The sequence below is a fragment of the Athene noctua genome, chromosome 2, assembly GCF_965140245.1.
Source record: "Athene noctua chromosome 2, bAthNoc1.hap1.1, whole genome shotgun sequence".
Taxonomy (NCBI): domain Eukaryota; kingdom Metazoa; phylum Chordata; class Aves; order Strigiformes; family Strigidae; genus Athene; species Athene noctua.
In genome coordinates this window covers 24,211,130-24,235,637 of record NC_134038.1, presented here as the reverse complement: position 1 = coordinate 24,235,637, position 24,508 = coordinate 24,211,130, and the positions used below count along the sequence as shown (strand labels likewise).

Below are 24,508 nucleotides of genomic sequence, written 5' to 3'. Positions count from 1 at the left end.
ACAGTAAAGTCTCAGGGTCAAATTCCACATAGATGTATACAAAGAGCATCCTCAGAAACTTGAGAAGGGCAATATGGGCAATAGGTTAGGGCAGAATTAACTTTCTATGCCTAGAGGGGTTTCTCTACCCTGCAGCCTGAAGTTTAGTTGGATGCTATCCAAGGCAGCTATACACAAAGTAGCTCAGATGCTCTGGCAGTAAAATAAAAAGGGCTCAGTAATGCATATCTACCTGGCTTCTCAGCAGATTGCATTGTAGTTTAGGCTCAACTAAAAATTCAGAGGCAACATCTGCTAGTATTTAAGATGACGTTGCTTCCCATAATTGCAATGGGATAAGTGAGATGAAATAAACCTAATAGGCTTATCAAAGGAAAGGGAAAGCTGTTAAACAATAGAAACTTAGTTTGTGTTCATTTTTTCATACCAGTAAAGAAGTAGAGGTTTCACTACTTCAGCCTGAATCCATCTTAAATGCCTTATATTCCACTGATCTCCATGCAGTAGATCAAGTCTGAGTAACACTTCTGAACTGAGGAAATAGTCTCCACTGCTCAGCAGATACAGTTTTTTCATCTTACTGAGTTGCCTTGAGTCAACAAAAATAGTCACATAAGCATGTATCAGATGCTATACAGAATCAAGTACAGTTCATCCTACTGGTTAAACTATTGTCATACAACATGGTTTTAATTGCAAGTGGCAGAAGCCAAAACAATTTTTCTGCAAATTAGAGACAGGTTGTGTGTAACATAAAATGTACAGTGCCTTAGAATAGACAATCTGAATCCAACAGAGCCTTTTGTTAGAGCAGTTCGTCATATTGAATGCCCTACTTGTGAATTTAAGTTCTTTTATTATTTTTTTTCTTTCTGTTGCCATCTATTTTCCAAATCTCCTTCTAACAAAACTGCAATACTATGGCTGTCCTGTCTTCATGTAAACTTTGCAAACTGCAAAAAGAGTTTTATCAGCTTCAGCAGAGTCATTCCTGACTTACCTTGTCAGGACACTCATGATTACTTTAACTCTGTCTGTTCTATTCAAACATTACAATTTCTTCTGCAATCTCAAAACCTGCATTGACCTAGCTGGGTTTCAACTATTAAAACAATGGATATAACTGTTAAATAATGAGAAGTACCTTTGCTGCCTTGTAGTGTCCTTAAGGGCCTTTAGTCTTTCAATATCCATCCAGAGCCACCAGTATCTCTCCCCAACTGTCCCTTTAATGAACTTCTTGAATCTTTCAAACTTGTGTCTGCTGCCAGTGTCATAAGTCCTGTGACTAATACACGAGGCAGCCCTACTGTCTGCCCCATCACTTTCAGAACTTGATCTTAAGCTTAGTTCTTCAGTATCTCGTTCTTTTACATCTTGCCTGGAGTCCAAGACAGTAAATGGAGAAGAACTTTGGGAAAAGAGTGATTCAGCAATACCACAGGCAACTTTGTCATTTGCTAACTCATCTGTAAACACTTCAGGCTGTTTGTGGAAATCCACGTCACTCTCAATGTCAGCACCTGGATGGTGGGTCAGTTCTGAAATGGGTTCCTTCATTACTAATTGAGTATAAACTGGTATGAATTCTTCCGGTGTCTGAAAAGTTGTGCTTTCCTGTCTATTTTCTTCTTTTGCTGCACTGTCCCATTTCGGGTCTATATAAACTCTTAACTGAGCATGGGAGGGAAGTTCAGCAGTGGTTATAGAAGAATCCTCCTCAGCCTCTATGGATCTCTCCCTAATAATGTCAGCTTTTGCTGATGCTGTCCTTGAGGGGGAAAGGAATCTCCATTGGTCACGTTCCTTAGACAGGCAATCTGCTTCTGCATTAAATCAGAAAAGATCTTTGAACACCCTTTTGATTCAGGACTGTTGTCTTGCATATCAACATTTCCAAGTTAAAAAAATGGAACATATTTATATTGTACTGCTTCAAAACAACCAGACCATGTCATGCTGCAGAGCAGGGAATAGCAAAGGTGCTTCTGCTGTAGCTATCTGGCTAGAGACCCAGTCACATGACTCAGAATTGTTGAATTCCAGCAGAGCAGCAGAGTTCAGAACAACTCCCTCTGGAGCTGACTGTCTTGTTTACTCAGCTGAGCATCCCAGCTCCTCAGCACTTGTTAAACCACCTTGTTGCGTTGCAAAGCCTGGTTTCTTCCTGACCATTTGGTCATAGTTTGATCCAAGTCATAGCATGGGGCAGGACTGGGTTTTGTTTAGGCTTGAGGAAGCCAGTAAGGGATAATTCTTTGTCTCTTATGTTGATTATTGCAAAAGACTACAACATCGAACAAGCCTCTGTCAGTTGAGTGAAATTTTGACATACATAGAAGGACAACAAAAATTATTATGTTAAGGGCTCTGAAAACATTTAACAATCCCGCATTCCAGTCTGCCACTCAGAAATGGCTCCTTTTCATTTAGAGATGTTTCATAACTAACAAGATCAGAACAGTGGCCAGCCCTGTATTTTTGGTCTACACTTCTCTACTTAATTCATTTGACTCAACTCCTCCTCATCCCCATGCTACTAAGGATGCTCTACCATCCTGGTCTGCTAAGAAAAAAGCTTACTGCTTTAAATTGCTGAAATATATTTTCTACTTCTGCTAGAGTTTTAGTAAATCGAGTATTTCTGGATCATGATAGCAAAGATGACCTTGACTATACATATTGCATAGCTGGTTTAATGCTGCTGTCACTGTACAAGTCAGTCCTGTAAAACTGAGCAGAATAACTACAGATCTTGTGAATAGCAGCAGAATCTAAGTGAAAGTAAGAAAAAAACAAGTTGTAATTCAGTTGTGGCTCTTCAATATCTTAATATCAATCAAGTATTTAAATTATAGAATAAACTGAATCCTCTGTATTTCCCTAAAGCTAAGATGAACACTTTCATACTCTATAGTATCACTAAGGCAAAATATTGTCAGTGAGGAGACTGCTACAACCTCTGAGCACATGCAGTACATCAGGCTGTGATAGAAAAAGGCTAAATCTCTCAGATCCACTAGGTTCACATTTGTAATCTCAGCCTGTAAAACCCTCTATGGTGACCTAATCAATAAATAGCAATGGCAGTTAGACATTCCTTCCATCTTCCTCTAAAAATAAGCCGTGTCTAATCAGTGCTGGCCACTGTCACAGACAGACATTTGGATTAGGAACATGGCATAGAGGTTTCTTGCTCTGCACTTACATAATTTTGTGTGTAGGTACATATGGCACAGTATGTTGACATTAATATAAAAATCAGTGTGATTTAAAATATCTTTTTTTATTTATAAACTATTTCAAATGTTTTCACTTTACAAAAATTATAGTTTCTCAACACAGTTCCATGAAACTGAAATACAAAGAATGATTTCACAGGACCAAAGGCAATTAGGGGGAGAGACACACGGCTCTTGACTAATCAAAAGCCAATTGGCTCACAGTATTGCTCAAGCCATTAATTAATAACCCTGATCCAACTGAAACAGTGAAAGCCAATACTTTCAGCTAATGAACTCTTCCTAATTGCAGGCCATCTCTGAGAAACTCAGCTGATGTCCTTTATTGCTTCTAGTGCCTGATCCCTACACCAGGTGAATACTGTGCCTAAAAAGGTTTTCTGACTGAAAAAATGCTGGATTTCCCATTAAATATGCATAAAGAAGAACAAATAACACATGCAAAATGAAGGTCTGTGTTATAAAGTTTTCGGTGGGAAGATATAAAATATTCATTGAGGCAAAATGTTGTTGACTGCAGCCAAAGAGGACAGAGAGGCTTTCCATAGGCCTACACCCAGCCCACTACAATACAGAGCTGCACTAATGTGACGATGCTCTGCAAGAACAGTGCAATTCTGACTTCTCTGCTCAAAGCACTGCAGAAGTTAGGGGTAGAGTCATGAGCAGCAAACAAGTGCAACTTAAATAACTTCATTAATAATCCATGCATCAGAAATATATTTCCTGGGGTGATTCTTATGGGTCTGGGGAAGAAGACAGACATCTGGAGTAACCATGCCTTCCCGTTTTCAATTCAGCTATTGGACTCCAAGGTCCCAGCAGTACAAGTATCAACGTGGAATGGTTGCTTTTTCCTCTGAGAATTGGGGAGAGAGAACTCCTAACATATGAGCTGAGACTTCTCTGTTCTTGCTACTGCTTACAGAGCAGAAGTAAGGCTATGCAATCAATTGTGTCCATATGTGCATCTGTATGATCTCTCCCAGTACCTTTGAAACCTGCTGAACAATTTCAGTTAAATTTGACAGATGAACGGGAGTGTCACAAATTATTACATTCGCTAAGATTCATAAAAACCGGCAGCCAAAAGGCCTTTAAGTGCCTAACACACTCTAAGAAGATGGCTGCAACACAAATCATACATTATCAAACACCCAACAAATCCAGACAAGAAAGTCTTTCAAAACATATCAAATGGGGAAAAAAAAAACAACCTGTAGCAAAAATTATGGATATCTATGAGATAGAAATATGCAAGAAAAGAAGCCTCTGCTATCACAAAATTACTTGGCTACTATATCAAATTTTCCCTTAATGTTGTGGCTATGGAGAGAAACAAACACCCATCTGAAGCCTAAGATACCGTGTGATACTCAGAAGGCAATAAGTGGGTTTAGCAACAATTCCTTTGAATGTCTTTTCTTTTCACCTAGTCAGGGTTGTGTTATAAACATTATGGCTGAGCACCTGTTACTTACCCAGAAGGGTATCTTTTTCACTTAATGAATCATCTTTTTCATCCTGCCCAGGCAAACACTGAATATCTTGAATTTGACTAGAAGCTACAGGATGCATAAATGAATCTGTAGTTTTCATAGATTCACTTTGTTTTGCTAACATAAACCAATCCTTTGTCTGAGAAACTGTAGCCTAGGAAAAGAAATATTGTAGAATAAGTAAAATTTCTCTATTTATTGCAGTGGTTCTGAGAGCAGAGGGCTTACTGTCTGTAGTCATTTTGTTCAGTCTGATTGTGTAGATTTCTGTAACGATAGTTCCCAGTGAAGAGAGCTGTATGGCAGTAGCTGAGCATAGTTGTAGCACAGCTTCTGTTTAAGCTGTATTACAACCCATCAGCTGCCTTCTATAGTACAAAGAACTTTAAAAATAAGGGATATTCAGAGAATCAGTTGTCCAATTAGGTAGGTGACCTTGCTTACAATATTTTAATCACATGCTTTCAATATATCTTGACATTGCACCCACTAAACATGTTTATTTTACCTGGCCAAGCGATACGTGGAGTTTCTTCATAGTCAACAAAGTGTCATCCTCCTCAGAAGGGGAAGAAATTGGGTCTTGCTTCCTTATCCAGGGATAGTATTCACTATCTATAATGAAATTAATGCCAGTCTTGCTCCATTCTAGCTGTGAGATCAACTTAGCTAGCCTGAAATTAAATGTTGAGACAAGAAAAGAACTGATTTTAGCTTTTAATCAGAGAAACAATTTTTCCCCAAAACAGGCAATAAACAACATGATCAATCTAAAAATAAATTACTGCAGAGAACTTCATGAACTACCTTTATTATTTCACCCTTTGCCTGCTGCCACATATGTAAATACCAGTACTGCCATTTCATAGTCCACCAGCTTTACAGATGATGGCCTGCTTTGCATTATCAACCTTTACTGGTAAAACGTATAAAACTGATTTCTGTCATGATGTTCTTGCATGTGTCTATGCAGATCCAAGCTCTACCAAGAAACCTTTGGATATTTTGATCACTAAAATGGAACTATTCTCCCAGATTGCAGAAGCCCTGTATCACCACCAGAAACTTTCTGTTCCTGGTACAAGCAATCTTTCAGCAGCAATACCACAGCAGTGATCATACTAATTGAACTTTCAGATAACAAGACAACTGGTGCTATCATGTTCAGCTGGATGCTGTATGAGGACTTCATAATACTGAACAGCACTCCAGTACTACCTTGTGTTAGCGTGAACCTCACAATGTTCAAGAAAGTCAATCTTAGAAGCAAATGGCAATAATAAAGATTGTCTGAGCTCAAGAACTGGGGCAAAAGCAGTGCAAAAAAAGCAGTGTAGAAAGCAGTACAAAACCAGCCATGGTTCATGTGAAAGGAAGACAATGCCTATGCCTGAGCCTATGTCCATGAGTGAACACCCAGATTCATTTGTCCCCACTATTGAAGGGCAAAAAGGATTTCATTCTAGGGTTTGGGTATCTTCATCTTTAAACACAAGTTTCCCTTCTCAGCTTATCTTGATCCTGATTCAGGAAAGCAACTTAAACCACCGATTTAAATGGAAATTAGGTACATGCTTGAAGTTAGTTTTATGTCGCTTTTGTAACTCTGATTGATCAAAGAAATACTTTGCTATAGCAGAAGGTCAAAGTTAGTGTTTCATGAGGCCCAGTTATACATAAAGCAGGCTGTTATTAAAGGTAAAATGGAGCACTCTTTAATGGCTTGGCTGTTCTTTGCATAGATTTCCCCTTGAATTTAAGTGCAGTCTTCAGGATATTGAAAGTTTAAAATATTTTGAAATTTTTAATGTGGAAGTCTATACTCCACTAACTCCAGTCCGTCATTACAATCAGCCAACATGAGTTCAGTGAACTGTACTGCCAGGTTGTCTCTTCTCTTAGGATCCCTGAAACACACTACAATTATCAGCACCTAGACACAACCTTAAGGGCTGTAGAGGCAGATTCTGAAAAAAACACACTAAACCTCCTGAATGTCTGCTGAAAGGACATCCGGAAAACTATAGCAAGTGTGTAACAGTAAATCATCCAACTGTGCCATGGCATCCTACAGAGAACCTTGCAAAAAGAGGTCTGACAGTAGGCCCAAAGACACAAAACTAATAATTGAAATAAAAAGGACTGGCTGTTTTCTCCAAATAGATTTCATGGGTTCATAACTTCCACTTGTATGGCTTACATATTGATTAGAGAAAAACGCATTGCTACCATCATATCTCTGTGGAACAGAGATTCAGAAATCAGTAAACCCTGTTCTTACTGTCTCTATAATAGTGTAATATAGCATGTAATTCATGGTCAAGGAAAATTACAGAATGATGAGTGAAAAAAGTAACTGATTTTACTTTATCCAGGTCATTAAAATGCTGAAATTAAACAAGCAGGACTGGAGCTGGTAGAAAACACATTCAGAGTACTGTGAAGATGAAATAAACAGAAGTGGAAAATGTACAAATTTAAATCTGAGAGAAAGCATAAAAGATTGCAATACCTGTATTCAAAGTAACAGTCACTTTCTAGAAATGCTGGAAGTCTTTCTTTCTTAATCCACTGAATTGCTTGTTCTCGATCAAGACACTATTAAAAAAGAAATGCCAAAGATTTGCAATATTCTTTACTTTCTTGTTTGGTTTGCCATGTAACTGATTCTCTCCATTCCCCTTCTACAGAAACATTGTCTCAGGAAGACAAATATGCAGTGAACATCACCTTTGTTATCTGGTTTAGCCTTAATCATGCTGGGACAATTGAGTTAAATTACTTTCCTAATAACAGCTAAATCAGTCTTATAAGAGTACAACCTTTTTAACAAATCATGGGTGTTTTTTCTTCAGAAATAATGTGTGTATCAATCATTCCAAATGTACAGTTCCAAATGTAAATTAGAGGTTTATAAATCTTCTGCAACAGGAAACTGCTAATTTTTCTGATTTATCACATTTTATAAATAATTACTATTATATTTTTCCTCAAGAATTTGAAGAATAAGGAACCTTTAAATTAAATTATACTCCCAGAATAAGAGCACTGTGGATATTTAAAACAAAATGAAACAAATAAAAAGCCAATCAGTTACCACCTTTCCCGCTTTTATGTTGGAACATTGCAACTCTTACAGTGGAAACCTAAGTCCATTGTGAATCGGGCCCATAACAGATTTTTGCTCAGAGGGTCTAAACCTCAGTGCCTCATCCAAGCAGAAAGGGAGATGCCTCCAAAGACTGATTTGGGGGGTGAAGGGGAGGTGTTGAGCAGTGAGCTACACATTGCCAGCTAACTAAAAATCTCTGTCTAGGGTCTCTCACAGAGAGCAATATCTGACTATGGGCAACAGTGATCCATAGCTGTTTCCCTTAGAAATGACACACAGCACAATTTTTAGGTTTTTTTTTAAAAGCATGCTTTTTCCACTCGTAGAGGATGACCTGTTTTATTTATCTGAGGCACACTTTTCCTTTTAGTGAAGGTGAGACCAATGATTTGGAAGAATGCAGTAGCTCCCCTTGTCCATAAAACAGGTGAAGTTTGGGCAAGGATTGATGCTACTTGTTATATCAGATAATCAGTTTATGTAGATTACATTTTAAATTTTCTTTCCATGAGCTAATATTCCATTAGAGACGAGGGTTATTTCTGCCTCATATATATCTGTAGGGGATTAAAAAAATCTGAATTACTCAGAAAGTGGGTGGTTTCATTTAGAGAGAAGAAAATATTTCAAAATATGGAAAGCTTATGTTGGCAGACGCACATACAATGTAATTTGTGGAGATGAAGACTAATTACTCCCAACTACACAGCATATGCCTCTTTTTGGTAACTGACAACCTTTTTTGAAATACAGAAGATCGTCTCTTTGTTTTGGCATTTAATATTTATGAATTTACTGACTCACAGCCCAGTTTTTTATCTGAGTGATTCATAACATGTTCACATCTGTACATGGCTGGTACACAAAATTATATATACTATCAGAAGGAAAGAATCTCTGCTCTTTCACCTTCCCCAGAGAAAGATGCTACATTTAATCTGATGACTTTTGTTACCTTGGTTAGCTTCCTTACCCAGTGAGCCTTAGGCTTTGCTGGGACCCAATCCAGCAAACCTTTTAGCACGTGTTTAAGTTTAAGCATGTGTTTAACTTCCCTTGATTAAAGTTAAACACATACTTAAGTGCTTTGCTGAACTGGAGTTTCTCTGAAGTAATGTATGTGGGATGCCAGCCAGCTTCTTTCCATAGTTGTGATCAATTCTACCCAACTCCACAGGATTTTTTCTTAATATATTTCAGTTGATTTTGACTATTGATAAGAAGATACTTACTTCCATATCAATAATTTGTAAGTGTGCACACACAGATGGAGAGAAATTTTGCTTAAATTTGTAACAATCTAAGAGGGAAGTAAAATACCGAGAAAAATACCACTGGGTGTATTTCTTAGGCAAGATGTATTTAAATTCAAGCTGTAGCCTGAAAGGCCTACTAGGATTCTTCAATCATAACTCATTTTTATTAGTAATGTGCCAGTGATGGCCACGCAAGGTGACTTTTTGTAGCAGTGTAACATTCAAAGCAACTGTCAATCTCTTCAGTCAGTGTGAAGAAAGCAGTCAAAGTAAAGTAGGCAGCATGCCCCGATGCCTGAAGGATCAAATCCTATTTGATTTGAACTGAACTACATGGTGCAGTTGGCCTGAGATGATTTCCTCTGATTCATAGTATAGTACAATGAATAAAGCTGACTTCTTTCACTTGTGCAGTTGCAGTAGCATTTTTTGGCAATTTTTTAACAAGGGCATGTAGTTATAGGACAAGAGGTAATGGCTTTAAAGTGAAAGAGGGTAGATTTTAATTATATATAAGGAAGAAATTCTTCACTGTGAGGATGGTGAGACACTGGAAGAGGTTGCCCAGAGAAGCTGTGGCTGCCCCCTCCCTGGCAGTGTTCATGGCCAGGTTGGATGGGGCTTTGAGCAACTTGGTCTCGTGGAAGGTGTCCCTGCCCATGGCAGGGGGGTTTGAACTTAGAAAATACTTAAGGTTCCTTCCAACCCAAGCCATTCTATGATTCTATGCTCTTTTGCAGGCCATTTTGTTCCAGCTCAGCCTTGAGTTGCCAAGTTGAACTGGATGAGGCATCTGTTACCTGTCCAGTAAAGGTGTCAAAAATGAGAAGAAGCATCACCCTTTACCCAAAAAAGGGAGAAAAAAGTGAACTGAGGCATACTGCTCCTCAGAAGGCCATAATGCTTCCCATCTATGGAAAATGGCCCAGAGAAAGAAATGTGTTCTTAAATAATACAGGAGTCCTGTTGCTCCGAACCACATGAAAGATGTAATAGTGAAATGGCTCTGAGTTTATCAAGAAAGGACATCCACAGTTGCAATGATGTGAGGTTATCCCAGAGAGCAATGCTAGCCACACTTGCACAAGCACACAACATTTCCTCAGTTGAATCCTGAGAGCAAGAAAGAAATAGCTCTTCTGCTTTTGTGTTCTCAAGCAAAGTATTTGTGAAAATAATTATTTAACATGGTGGGGATGTCTGTGAGCCTTGTCCTGTTGTAGCATTTGTCCGGTTTAGATGCAGATAATTGCAAACACACTTTACTATGATTTTGTTAAACATCATTGCCTTTTGACCTCTCTCAACACTGTTTTCTTTTCTGAAAATCATTAAGCTTATATCAGGCAAAGCAACAGTCTGTTACAACTCCCTGCTTTTCTCTCAGCTTTCCAGCTATGACATAATTTAGAGCAGCCGCCTCTAAAAATGTAGCAAGACCTTAGACTGGCCTTGAATGAAATGAACTGGAGTCACATCAGTCACACCAATGCAGAGTAAGCAAGAAAGGAATAAACCAAGTATCCCAGTGAAATATCTTTTCTCCTCCAAAGTTGTTGTTGAAAGGTAATTTCTCCCACAACTAATTATACTGTCTTGTATTTGTATGTATCAGGTGCATACGGTGCTTCAACTCCTGATTTTAACCTGCCTAATCTGGTGCTGAAGAAAGCCCTGAAAGTATATAGGTAAGAGTACCAAAAACTATAGTGTCTGAGCAAGACTGAAAGAATAATTTTTTTTCTAAAGTTCAACCTATCTTTCCATTAGTTTAGCTTTCTTGTTGCCAAATATTATTTTCTCTGGCCATTTCAATTGATGCTAACCATGTAAACCCTTTGGGAATTAATGGAAGAGAGACTTATGTGTTGCCAGACCACAGATGAGCTCATAGCCACACAAGGAAATTAATTAATAAGGAAAGACTGAGATGCATTAGTTTCAGTCAATTTGCACATTCCAGGGATCACTAGTAAAGTAACTGTTGTCATAATATTTTTTCTTTTAATATTAAAAAGTATTCAGACCACACAACTGAATCCTGCCCTACAGAATCTTCAAAATTCTGTGCTACAGGATGTACATCTGTAATTCCATTCACTTGTCTGCTAGACACATGTGCATTTCAGGGCATAATTTGGCCCATCATTATGTTTTCCTAACATAAATTAACATTTTTCCCAAGCTACTAAGCCAAACACAACAATAACTACTGCCAGTATCTCTACAGTAAGATCTAAATATAAACTCAGGGGCTATAAGATGCTTACCATAGTGTTGTAATTTGGATCAATATTGAACGTTGGAGAAGCGCTGCACATTTTGGAGAGCTGCCCGTCATTCTTTGCTTTCCTTAAAACATCATAAATGGGGTTTGGAGGTTTCTGATCATGTAGAATTTTTTTCAGCCGGCCTTCCAGGCATTGTGAGGCATCATTAACTACTTCAAAAACCCCAAAGTCGGAGTTAAACTTAACTGGCTGGGCAAAAGTCTACAAAAGAAGTTTGTAACATTGTAATAAGGGAAACCTTTCATTTAAGAAAGTTAGTTTTTAAAGTACTGAAGCATCCTACGGAATGCAAGTTGGTATTATGAGGCTTCATTCTCTTGCCTGATGCAGTTTATGTTCAGGACCTGGAATCATATTATTTCTGTATTCTTGTTCTTTAGTCTCTTCACTGCATAGCTTTCCAAACCATTTCTACTTTTTGTCTCAGCTATGCTTAATTGTCAAGAATTTAACTCATTCTAGATCACAGACTGTTCTTTTTTCACATGTGAATAATAGATCCAGTACACAGATGTCTAGGATATATAACTCACAGTGACTTTAGTAACTGTTCTGAAGGGGACTACTTACCTACTGAATCAGATCTCCAGTGTTGTTCTCTCATTCATTACACAATCAAGGCTTGAAAAGATTAGCAGTGAAGCTGACCTTTTAAATGTGACATGCATTTGAGGATGAAGAATCTGAAAATTTCCATATGTAGGAGAGGCTTTTCACCATATTGTTACTTGTAGGTCAAACACCAACCAAAACCTATGGCCTGTAGTAACTTTTATTATACGTCCCTAGCTCAGTCAGATACTGTGCAATACATGAGGTAGACCAAATTTTAATTTCATCTATGTAATTGTAACTTTTCATGAACTCCAAAAAAAATATATGCAGACACATTAAAACAGTCACTTTCGTCTTTTGAGCTCTGCTACTAGGCATTTCCCTAAAAGACTATCTTTCAAATTCTTTTACTTGACATGAAGAGGGAAAATATGGATGGATTTTACACATGTAATTGGGAGATACCCAAGACAGTTATGAATATGAGATTATATACAACCCAAGCATATAAACATCTTCACAGTGAGCTGGAAGACAAGAAGGCATGCTGTATTTAAGAACTGAAGAAAATCTTGGCCATATCAAGAACCAGCACCAAAATTCTTTTCAGATTTGTTCCAGACAGGATCTCACCTGGTGTTTGTACAGTTGTCATTCCTCTGCACTTAATAAGATTATTTTATTTTCTCAAGCACTGTATTTTTCATTTCCTTGAACTTTTTCATATATCACATATATACACACATAGACACAATTCAAACACAGGCTACATATGCTGAATGCCTGTTACATATAATATAGAAATATATTACTGATCAGTTTTATTCTTCTTCACACCTATATAAGTCCAAAGTAACCGTGTCAGTGCCAGCTACTTTGAAGACCCCTTGTTGATCAACATCTTGTAGAGCAATGCCCAGGATCAAACCATGTGGTTGTAACATGTGATTACAATGTTCCCTCATTATCCTATAATGTCTCACTGTGGAGGCTCAGCCTGGCAAAGCACTTAGCATGTGAGAGCTTTAAGTGTATGATTAGCATCTGTGACATCAGTCACTGCTCAGAACCATGCAGTGAGTTGCATTAGTCTGTTTAGTTACCTAACTTTAGTTGAAATCATGGTTTGGTTTTTGTTCTCTGACACATTGTGCCTCTTTTGGCTTTAATTTTCTCCAGGGTACTCTGCAGGTTTTAGTGGTTTTTTCCTCCAAATGTACTGAACAGCATTTTAAATGGCCTTTTATGTGTAGCAGATTTCTCTACACTTCATTCAGACTTTCTCCCAGTTTGCTATGTGTACATTTCATTTATTTTCAAACTTAATTTGGGCTGCTATCAGCTTTTAAGTGACTAACTGTGCAACCTTAAAAACCTCCAAATGTGTTCTTCCTTATTTCTTTTTTCATGTTTTTTTAAAAAGAAACAAAAGAAAGTACACTAAGAAACAAGGTGCTTCATTCTCTCAGAATTTGAAATGCTCTTGCTTGTGGAAAAAAGCAAACAAAATGCAAATTCCGTAATATAGGGCTATGTGACTAGACATGATCAGTTCAATGTTTTTCACCTTGAAAACTAAGCAAAGACAACATTAGTTTATCACATACATCTACTTTTACTTAACCCTTTGGTAACTTATTCTAGAGCTAGTTTTTTCAGTACATATTCTAATTAACTGAACAGAAAACACAGCAACTTTATGTAGTGAAACAGATGGTAGTGACAATTTTTAAAATGTAAAGTGTATTGCTATTTTGGGATTCTGACTATAAATCATTTATAAGACAAATAAATATACTAATGGAACAAAAGAACATACACTGATAGGATAAGAAAACTGAGACTTCATACACTACATACTTGACTGAAAAAGGTGATTCTAGTCCAGACATTTGGATTTTGGACCAAGATGTGGTTACGTATCCCCAGGAACATCAAGAGACATGCATACACGCCTGGTATCAGTCAGAAAGTAGCCAGTAGATCCTCTTACTTGACAGTAGTAAGACCATATCTGGAATACTGCATCCAGTTTTGGGTTCCCAGTACAAGAAGAATGTTCATGTATTTGACTAAGTGCAGCAGAAGAACACTGAGATGGTCATAGGCTGGAGCACTTGCCCTGTGAGGAGACACTGAAGGAAGAGGGCTTTAGCCCAAAGAAGAGACAGTTCTGGGAGGCCCTATCAGCAATCTTACAGTACTTGCAAGGAGGTTACTGAGAAGGTAGTCAGGCATTTCAAGAAGATTTGTGGTGGTAGGACAAGACATCGTGATCATACACTGAAATAATAGAGGTCTCAACTGGATATAAGAAAAAGGTGACTGTGGGATGATTAGCACTGGAACAGACTATCCAGAGAGACTATGAAATCACTCACTGGAGGTTTTCAAGACCAGCTGGAGAAAGTGCCAATCGACCTGGTCTCAATACTAAAGCACTGACCCTGCTTTGAGCAGGAAGCTGGACTACAGACCTCCCCAAAGCCCCTTCCAGCCTGGGTAATCTATGATTCTATACAAATCCCATATTCTACCAGATAGAGCATCTCATCCAACTATCATATAAAAGCATTTTAGAATAGTTAAAACCTTTTTGGAGAAGCATATTTCACTTGCTTACTTAAGAAAACTAGAATGATAAATAGAAAGCTTTCATAACCATAATAAAAGAGGTAAAGTCCTGACCTTCTTAACTCACCCCCACCACAAAAATAAAAGTGATAATATTATAACAAAAGTCAGATGTGAACACACACACACAAAAAAAACCTGATTTCTTGTAGGAAATATTTTCCCAGTTACAGTACAGGGGAGAGGATCAATCAATCCATCTCCCTTTCAGTATGTGAAGAACTTTGGAGCAAAACACAGTCTAACCATTCCCACACATTATAAGCCACAAAACAAAAAAACCCAACCAAACAAACAAAAAAAACCCAAAAACATTCAATACCCTGTAGCAAACTTAAAACCTTTCCCACAGAAGCCAGGTGCTGTAAAATCTTACAGTGCTTCATAGGACAATAACGAGAGAGGTTTATGGCACCACCAATATTTTAGGTCATTGCAATAATGAGGAAACACTTCAGTGAAGATGCCTATGTTATGGAGTAGATGATATCCTACACTGTAAAGGAAGGGGGAAAAATTATCCGTGCCAATCTAATATACTAAGAAATGTCTTTCTTACCCCACATTTGGCAAGTGCTTTCACTTTTTACAGAGAAGTAAAATACACTAACCATAGATTAAATATATGATTCTCTCTCTAGTTTGGGCCAATTTTTGATCCTTTGAAGATAGAGAGGGAAAACTCCAGAGCCAAATTATACCTCAAGATGTTAAGAAAAAATAAATCAGGTTTGGCAGGAGCCTTGAAGCTGGGGATTCATACATTATCAATTTAGCACAATAAATAGGATCAACAAGGACTTGAGAATACCAACAAATAAGAAGTCTACAGATTTTGCAATCTGTTTCACTCACAGGCAATTCTCTTGAACCCAGTATGACCAACGTAACTCAGTGTAGTAATCTCAGCTTCAGAAAAAAGTCTCCAAGAAAACAAAAAGCTGTTTTCAGACTGCGGTATAGTAATACTATTACATAAATAAACAATTGCATGTACATTTTTGACAGCACAAAAATCTCTTAGCTGTCAAAGGCACATCAAATATGATTTCAGCTGAAGAATAAATAGAATACAGAATTCTGAAACCTGAAGTTATACACTTAACTGAAGGGAAGGCAAATTTCTCTCAGTCCTCCCAAAACAGAAACCAAAACAGCATCCATCACCATGTTGCCAGGATATCAGACATATAAATCTCACTGTTCTTTGCCTTAACAGTTTTCAGATATACTTAACTTCAGATACACTTAACAAATGTGTAAATATGCTCACCACATCCCACCCCAAATAATGTAGTTCGATCCCAAGAGAAACAGAATGACCGCAGTTTGGCTGCCTCTCAGGTTAAAGCCCTGAAAGGGTGGGAATGAATAGAGACCTCATCCAGGAACTTTGCCAAAATTTCATTAAGATGGGTATGTGTGTATCATAAATAAATGTCAGTGAGAGTCCAGACCAGACGAGAATTTGAGCAGCTCTGTGAAGTGCTTGGAAAATTCACACTGCACATGGCCAATGGCAAATCTCCCATTGACGTTAATGCATCCAGGATTTCCCTTCCATTGATGAGTAAGACACAAGTCACATTCCCATATCACAGTCTAATTAAGAGAGAAGAACATTTTGAGTAAACCCACTAGGAATAATAAAAAGAAGTCAGGAATGCTTCTTTTACTTCCTTAAATGTCAAAGATATCAAGCAAGTTTTAGTCCTGGGTAAGTGTCAAGATAACATGCATGAAGGGCTTTACTTATGTAAAAGCTTTTTTAAGTGAAGTTGTATTGGCACCTGCAGTCTCCCTCCACACACCTGGAAAAAGTAAGAGGAAACTAATGAACATGCCTGATACTTTGAATTGATACATTGAATTATTCACAACCATCTTCAAAACAGAGAATGGCTTGCACTGTGCAGCAGAGTGGATTGCCTTTTGCTTTCTGCACTCTGTCACCTGATACTCATAGATCAGACCTGATTTTACTCTTCACAGCACTAGGTTTTCAGGACTGTTCTGTTTTCAGAAAGACCAATTGGCCCAAACTTTATTACTTGGTCTTTAATTGTTTTCAGAATCATCACCCGCATTAAATCCTGGATGCCAGACTACTCAGTGGAGAGCTTTTATAGTGAAAACAACTTTCAAAAGAAGTAGTCTTCAAACCCGAAGTTAATAAAACTCTGGTCACTTTGTATCTTTCTGCTGCAAAGGAAACCCACAGCCAGGGAGTTGCCATCAAGAATGTCATCTCCTGAATATGCTTCAATTGAGGTGCAGTTAACTCTTTTGTCTCTAGTGCAACTTCTTAAGGTTGCAAAGAGGAGGAGTGTGTCTTCATCAGGATCACTGGTAACTGAAAAATGAGGGTAAGGCCCCATCATGGACTTGGGGTGGAACGAGTAGCAGGCAGCTTGTAGAGTGCAGGAGAAACAAGTCGACATTACTGCAATTTCTAGCTGACACCACCAACACTGAGCTGGATGGCAGTTTCTGACTTCTGAATTTTCATTCCTGGTTAAACGTATTCTTGGATGTTTTAAATACATGGATCAAAGATTTGTATTCTATGGATGCTTGACCAGCTAGAAATGGAAATGGATCCAGGCCAATGTTTCTCTTAACTCATTTTAGATTAGCTACTGAGGAAGGTATAACTCATTTTTATGTCATGTAATTGGTTTTTGCTACTGTGAAATCACTGTACTATTGATGACAAGTGCCCTCGCGAGGTTTTTTTGTACTATTTTATCTTTCAGAAATATTTTCTGTACAAACTATCCTTCATTACAGTACATAGATCTTTGGAGTACCTAGATATTCATGTCAGATTGTATTGAATGTTATTATAACAACAGGATCACTTAAAGGATATACCGTAAATCAAAGCAAAAAAAAAAAAATCTGCTGCTGTTATAGCAAGTCTCCAGTGATACAATTTTCCGTACACTAGTGGTGCATTATAAATCAACGCAGAGGCAGTCTCTTAAAATAAGCATATGCTACCCCTGATTTGTTGTATCAAATCACACAATATTTTCAGTTTAACTTGTTGCCTAACTACTAGCACACCTGGGTAATACTGTTCCCAGGCAACAGCATATAAGCACAACAAGAATAGAGCAATGGAAATTTCAATCTGGTGTTTAAGTAGAAGCCTTCTGAGAAGGAGAGGGAAATTGGGAATATAAGGTATTCAAACCACAGAACTCAAGGCATTAATAGAACTTAATCCTGAAGAGGGTAAATCCTTGGGAACAGATCAAAGAGAAAATAAAAGCAATTATGAGAACATTACAGATAAAAATAGCTAACAAAGCAGCTGTTTTCATGAAGATATGTAAACATATAGAAGAGAGACCATTTGTCATCCTAGAAACCTATAAAGATTACCAGCGTAGAACAGTGTTTACTCAGGAGCGTCTGTGAACTCTTCTGTGGGCTTCCAGAGCTGTCAGGAGTGCCTGGGCAATCGCTGCAGTTCAGAACTGCCGAGCTGCACCAGGACTGTGGGCTAAGGAGCCCTCTGAAGCCAATGAGAATTTTCGCCTCTAATCATTGTCCTGAAATCTGTGCATGTCCAAGGAGAACCAGAGACAAAGCAAGTTGAACTTCTTACTCGCCTCATCCTCTGTGATTTGGGAAAAACTTGAAGCATAGTTTCCAAATAAGCAGCAAAAGCATGGAGGATTGTATTCCTGTGCTAAAAACAATCTGCCACATGGAAGGAGGCCTGTGTTTAAAAGCTACATAGTTAGGCTTAGATTTAGGAAGATAACCTAAAGCAGCTGCAAGGAGGGAAAGAAAAAAAAATAGAAAGAGAAAAAAACCACCTTCTCACCACACATTTTCTTCCATCTGTGTCTTCGAAGCATTGTGAAAATAATTCTTAGGAATCTTGTAGTGTGATGAAAGCATGTAAAGGCTGAGCTCCTGAGAGTCAATATTGCTGCTGTGCACAAAACCCACACTCTGATAGAGTTAATACCTCTAGATTCTATTTTAAGATAAAAACCATAGGGAGCCTGTTCTACCATCCTTTGTCCTGCAACTCCTGTTATGTGTATGTCGACACAAATCTGTGATGCAACTTGGAAAGCACATCTATGTCTAGCTGAGTTTGGTAGCCTGAAGCATAACTGAATTTATTCCAGTAGTGGCTGCACCATATTTTTAGGTCCAAGGATCATTAAGAAATATTCTGCCTCTTCGAAATGCTGGTGGTGGTTCCTACCAAGCAAGTAGCAGGAATGTTCTCATAGTTCAGCCCATTGGACTGCCAGTGCTTTAAGAGAGGGACAGGCTGTGGGGCTGCTCCGGGGTAGATTGGCTGGGAGACCCCACGGAAGCCATGAATGACACTGTGGAAAAGTCTGTGATACATTGAAAAGGAGTATGGGTGAGGCATGGGGATGGAAGAGAATGGGGATAGTCAGGGCCAAGACTACTAAAAGGCAATTGGGTGAAGTTGCCACGTTGAGGGTGGATTACCTTACTATTAATATTAGTAAGGTGTTTCTCGTATTTTGCGAGGTATTTCTGTAAGGTACTTACTGGAAGACTCAAAAATTCATTGAAGTAGTCCACAAGCATATCATCTGTGGCTAAGAATTCTTCCTACAGAGAGGAAAAAAAAACCCACAAAGTAAGCTTGTACTTATCAGTGCTAACATTGTTTGAATGCACTATTGCCTCAAACAATGATTTTTCCATGAGATATAACATGCAAACTTTTGCAAAATATTATTTCCCACTTCTGAGAATATAATCATTGCATCATTGTTATATTCTAGCCATTGCACACTGCTGAGGTCCTTAGCAATTTAAAACACACACATGAAGGTAAATCCTTTGCCAAGAAATTTAGAGATAAACCTTCATAAATCCAACAGCTTCTGAATGCTGGAAATCTGCATGTTTACTTTTAAAAAAATGTGCATAAGCTAACAGTCTAGAAATTCCCCACGTTATACCTTTCTCACATCTGGGAAGGAGGGGAGTATAGAAGTTCACCAGACCCTGCTTCTGCTCCCACACTGCTGCCTGGGGATGTTTGGGGGGGGGTGGTGTTTGGGGAATAAAAGGGAGTTCACTGGTCTATAGTTTGGCTCACCAAGCAAGCAATGTATGCCATACTCTGAATCTGACAACTGGGAGGCTTCCCTTTGACCTCATCAGAACTGAAGACTGTGTTTGCAGGTGGTTTTGTACCCTTTCCAACCCCTGTATTTTAAATCCTACTAACAAGACTGAAAATCTGTAGATAAGAATTTTTTTTTTTTTTTGCCAGTGACAAATTAGTAAGTATGGATCCCAGTCTTACTTCTACAACACTCAATACCACCACCCCCCTCATTTCAGTTCAACAGAAGGTAAAAGTTGAACATTTTTCCATTGGTCTTCAGAAATCTGTCTTCAGTATAATGAAGACCCCTGAACAGTTTTTAATAGTTTCAGTTTCTTGAATATTTTATTATTTCTGCCTTAAAATGAAAGGAGAATGCACCTAAATCAAATGTATTTACCACTATCAGCAAAGGTGTGGTGACACAAATCTTTTTTCTCTTTCTTAAGTTCATAACACTGAAATGCACTAGTGAGGTTATGCATTAAAGAGAGGTTATGTACAGTGTATGTGGTATCACTCGTAGGCAGGCAGTACCTCAATCCAAACCCCACAGTGTCTAACCTAAATAGAGACAGAAAACTTGTAGTCAGGTAAGGAAGAAATCTTGAGCTAATATACATTAATATGAAGTCAGGAAGTCCCTTATGTGCTGCATGACAAGTCAGAACCAGACCTGATGGTATTTGTCCAGCCTTAGTGTGCCAACATTTATTCCTTAGCACTTGTACTTACTTCTGTGACTGATACAGGACAGGCAAGTTAGCTCATGCTCATTCCTGGAAAACACTGGCAACACTGAAAGCAAGGCTTTCTGCATTACAGAGATCATGCTTTGTTTGGATCACAGGCCCATGGTCCAGTGCATCTGCAGGGCCATGGAGTTAGAGATGTTAGGGCACAGATTAAATAAGAGAATTTACCGAAGTGTCTAGCCCAAATCATTTTTAGGTCAACAGAAAATCCTCTCGCTAATGTTGCTAGGCAATCAATCAGATCCAGAAATCTCAATTCAGCAAGTGTTAACACAACTAACAAAAAAATTCATTGGAAACAAGCTGCAGTTTGCCTCATGTTTGGTTTGGGTAATGCACAATTAGATTTGACACTGATAAGGATGAATCTGAAGACAAATTGATATGATAAAACCCCATGAAAATATTTTCTTGTTTCAAAAGACTTACTCAAAACCATTTATTACTGGCTGAAGTATAAGCTCTTAAAGAATATGCCGATAACGTGGTTTTAGTTTGCCAAGGATATAATTCTCTGTAGTCCCATATAACAACAAGAAATGTAAACACAGTGGTTGATTAATCAATAAAATGTTTATAATATTGTTAATGCAAGCTTTAATACTTACTGATCTTACTGCATCTATGCACAATATACTTTCCTCTGGTTTTTGGCAGGTTTTTTGTGTTCAGTCATATTTTCATTTGAAAGTATAGTTGCACTTTCATATTTGCACATTGTGAGTTATGGAGTTCACATACACTTACTCTAGCTTAGATTTTTGTGTCACAAAGCATTTTGTTTCATTTCTTCCCATGCCATCTTTCCAGCTGCACAGTCCAAATTATGACTAGAAAAAGCTGCCTTACAATTGCAACTGGAGGTCGAAGTGTGCTAAAAATTTGTCCAAAACTGCAGTTTTGCCTCCATGCAATTTGTGCACAAATAGGAATATCCTGGGCCTGATTTCTATCACTTTTAACATTGAAAGGAATTTTAAAATTATTTTGGTCATGGTATATAATAATTTCTTAGGTATTTTGTGGAAACAAACCAAATTACTTTCTATCTATTGTATTTGATAGCTTTCTCTATTACTGCCATCATGAAAAAGTACAGAAACACAGAAATATTATTAGACACTAAAAGAGAATGTGAATGTGGGTAAAAGTGGCACCATCTTGAAAGATATGCATTTCACACTGCAACACCCACTAAAACGGCAGATATCTCTCCACTCTTGAAAAACATATAATAAACGGCTTCTTTAAATGTCAAAAGTTATACTATAAAACCCCAATCCTACGTAGAACTCTGACAGCTTCACGTCCATGTGTGAACTTCACCTGGACTCAGACATGTCTAGTAACATTATGTAGCCTGCATAACCAAGTTTTAATGCCGTGTAAATATGCAATTGAGAGATGTTCTCATGTACATATTTATATATGCTAAATATCTGCTATATATATTGTTAATCTCTACCTGAATTTGTGTTGATTCTGCTTGTGATAATAAACAGTATAAATAAAATAGTATTTAGAGGCTCCCGAAAGGAATAGCAATACATTTATACTTTAAAATACACAATTACAAAGGCATCCTAAATGGGGAAGAGTGGGGAAATAATGAAACGTTACCTAAACTGCAAGATTGAAGGTGTCATTTCATATGAGGTAACAGACAAACATATATACCTTTCAAATAGGGAGACAAACATCAGGGAAATCCTACAATGAGGTATGAGCAAAAGGCAAAAAACGTAAAATAAGATGATTATTAAACCTGGCATGTTGAACCTTCCAGTTGATTGTTTCCTTCCTTCATCCTATTTCACTTTCCCTTCCATGTCCATACTTATTCTTCATAGTTTCCTGTTACTTTCTTTTCCTAGTTATTTTCAGACTATTTTTTTTGTCTGGAAAAATTTTAAGAAATTATGCAGTACTCCATACTTAACACAGAGGAAAGAAATGAGAAACCAGACAATAGTTCCCAAAACTTTTTTTGTTCTACACTTGAATGACAAAATGAATGATCAAGCCTTATAATACTTACAAACACTTCTTCTGTTATACATGGAGGTTCTGAAACACAAAAGTGAAATATCATACATTGTCCAAGCAATACAGTCAAGCTTGTTCAACTATGATTACTGAACAGAAACAAAAAGTAGTGAGGTATGATAACCTTCCTGGATATTCTGAAATAAAATAGCTTAGCCTGAGGAAACAAAATAAACTCTAAGAACATGCAATAATGTTGACCCATGCATAAAAAGGCTGACTCTCATAAAAATTATTTAAATATAATTCAAGTATTATTTAACTAGATTATTTCTCATAGGTATCCATTAACTTCTTGTCAACTTTCCTCTGTAAAACTGATTACTGGAAGGTTGCAGGCTTTAATGAAAATACAGATTTCTATGAAACTCTGGGAGCCTTGAACAGCAAAGATTATGAATCATATGATAAAATTTAAAATAGCGTAATTGTGGGTGTTCCCAGATAACCAAATCTCATTCTTTCTAGGACAATATTCCATCTTTTGTAATGCCATTTGAAGGGAGTAAAGTTTTCTCTTCAGACTGATGGATGTTGCTGGACAAGTTTAAACCTAGCAGTTCAAAACCGCTCTCTTGGGTATCACTGTCTGTAAGGAGACAATCACCCTGGGGTCAGAGCCCGGTCTATCATCCTGTGTGGAAAGCGCTACTCACCGGTGGTAAGTCTCTTCGACTGCATCCTGGATCTACAAACGTAAGGGCCGGAACCCACTTACAAGTTTACGACCTCATTTGCAAAGGTGAAATCCTTGACTGCAGAGCAGAAATAGAAGCTGCAGAGTTCCTGGGCCCGGCTGGGGACTGCAGGTATGCACCAGGGCAGGCTGGCTCTGTGGTGCAGCTCACAGCGAAGGGGGTTGCTATGGCACTGCAAACAATGCACGGGAGAGCTGAATGGTAAACAAACTTTTCTACTGCTGGTGCAAATCTCCCTGAAGCAGACTCGGATATCAGGCATGATATCCGAGTGATACAGTCCCAAAAGAGGTGCCTGTGAACTAAGAATTTGAGGATATTTGCAGCAAGAAATTAAATATAACACTGTTTTCTCAACTGGACCTTCTTAGTCCAAAATTATATTCTACCTTCTCCTACATTAACAAAACCCTCCAACCACACGGGATTTTGCCTTAAAAAAAAAATATCTCAAAACATAAAACTAATGACCAATGGATTTACATGTTGTATCAAATAATTCTGCATCCGTAAGCAGGCTGTAAGGCTTGATCCCAAGTAACAAACTTAGTCCTATTTACGATAGAGAACTTCCACTGTAGTCAAATAAGAAAAGGTGAGGAGCTTTGTATTGTTAAGGCCGAGATGAAATCTGGGCTGTTTCTTAACAGGTACAAACAGCTCCACGGTGCCAGAAACACAACCTGCAGCCTTGGTAACAGCCTTCCCCGCTTCCTCCTACTGCCAAGTCGCAGACCTAGCAGAAATCCAAAGGCAGCTACATTTTCCGACAGTCAGGGAAAAGTTTATAAATAGCCTACTTGGAAGGAGAAAAGACATTAAGAGACATAGAATAGAGTCTACTCCCAGAACGTTAGTTTCTTCCTTGGCCCAAAGGGGTACTCCAGGATATAAGAAAGTCATATTTCTGATACAGTCAGTAAAAGCTGTGTACAAAGAAGGAATTCAGACTCCTATATGATGATTTTGGTGTTCCACAACTGGGATCTGAAAAACAATCTACCTAGTAATTATCTGACCCTTCAACTGTGTAAATTCTTCAGGCACCTTCAGATTTTTTGGCATGAAAGTTCCCTCAGAGGTTCTACTGCTTTTACTTCCAGAACAACGCTGATTTCAGTAGTACACTGGGATCAGTTGTACAAGGTGTCACGTATGCAAGTTACATGAAGGGCTCCTTTGAGAAGCCTAATCCATCAGCTGTGCTCAGGAAGTGCCCAAAATGCACCAAGAACTTCCTGTTACCAGCAAACTATCATTTGTGCCCTCTTTCACAGAACAGTATAGTATCTCCAGTC

General features: G+C 38.1%; 1 protein-coding gene across 1 annotated transcript in view; it reads right to left on the bottom strand.

The window, feature by feature from the left end:
- The window catches only part of RGS22 (regulator of G protein signaling 22), a 62,836-nt gene extending 39,643 nt beyond the window's left edge, over positions 1–23,193 (bottom strand). The window contains exons 1-9 of the mRNA XM_074901133.1: positions 23,169–23,193; positions 22,505–22,533; positions 19,141–19,203; positions 11,380–11,601; positions 7,254–7,339; positions 5,250–5,415; positions 4,724–4,895; positions 1,145–1,826; positions 428–589 (exon numbers count right to left, since the gene is read on the bottom strand). Of these exons, the coding sequence (XP_074757234.1) occupies positions 428–589; positions 1,145–1,826; positions 4,724–4,895; positions 5,250–5,415; positions 7,254–7,339; positions 11,380–11,601; positions 19,141–19,203; positions 22,505–22,533; positions 23,169–23,193 (1,607 nt within the window). The remainder of the gene's footprint in view (positions 1–427; positions 590–1,144; positions 1,827–4,723; positions 4,896–5,249; positions 5,416–7,253; positions 7,340–11,379; positions 11,602–19,140; positions 19,204–22,504; positions 22,534–23,168) is intronic.
- Between the last annotated feature and the right edge of the window lie 1,315 nt (positions 23,194–24,508).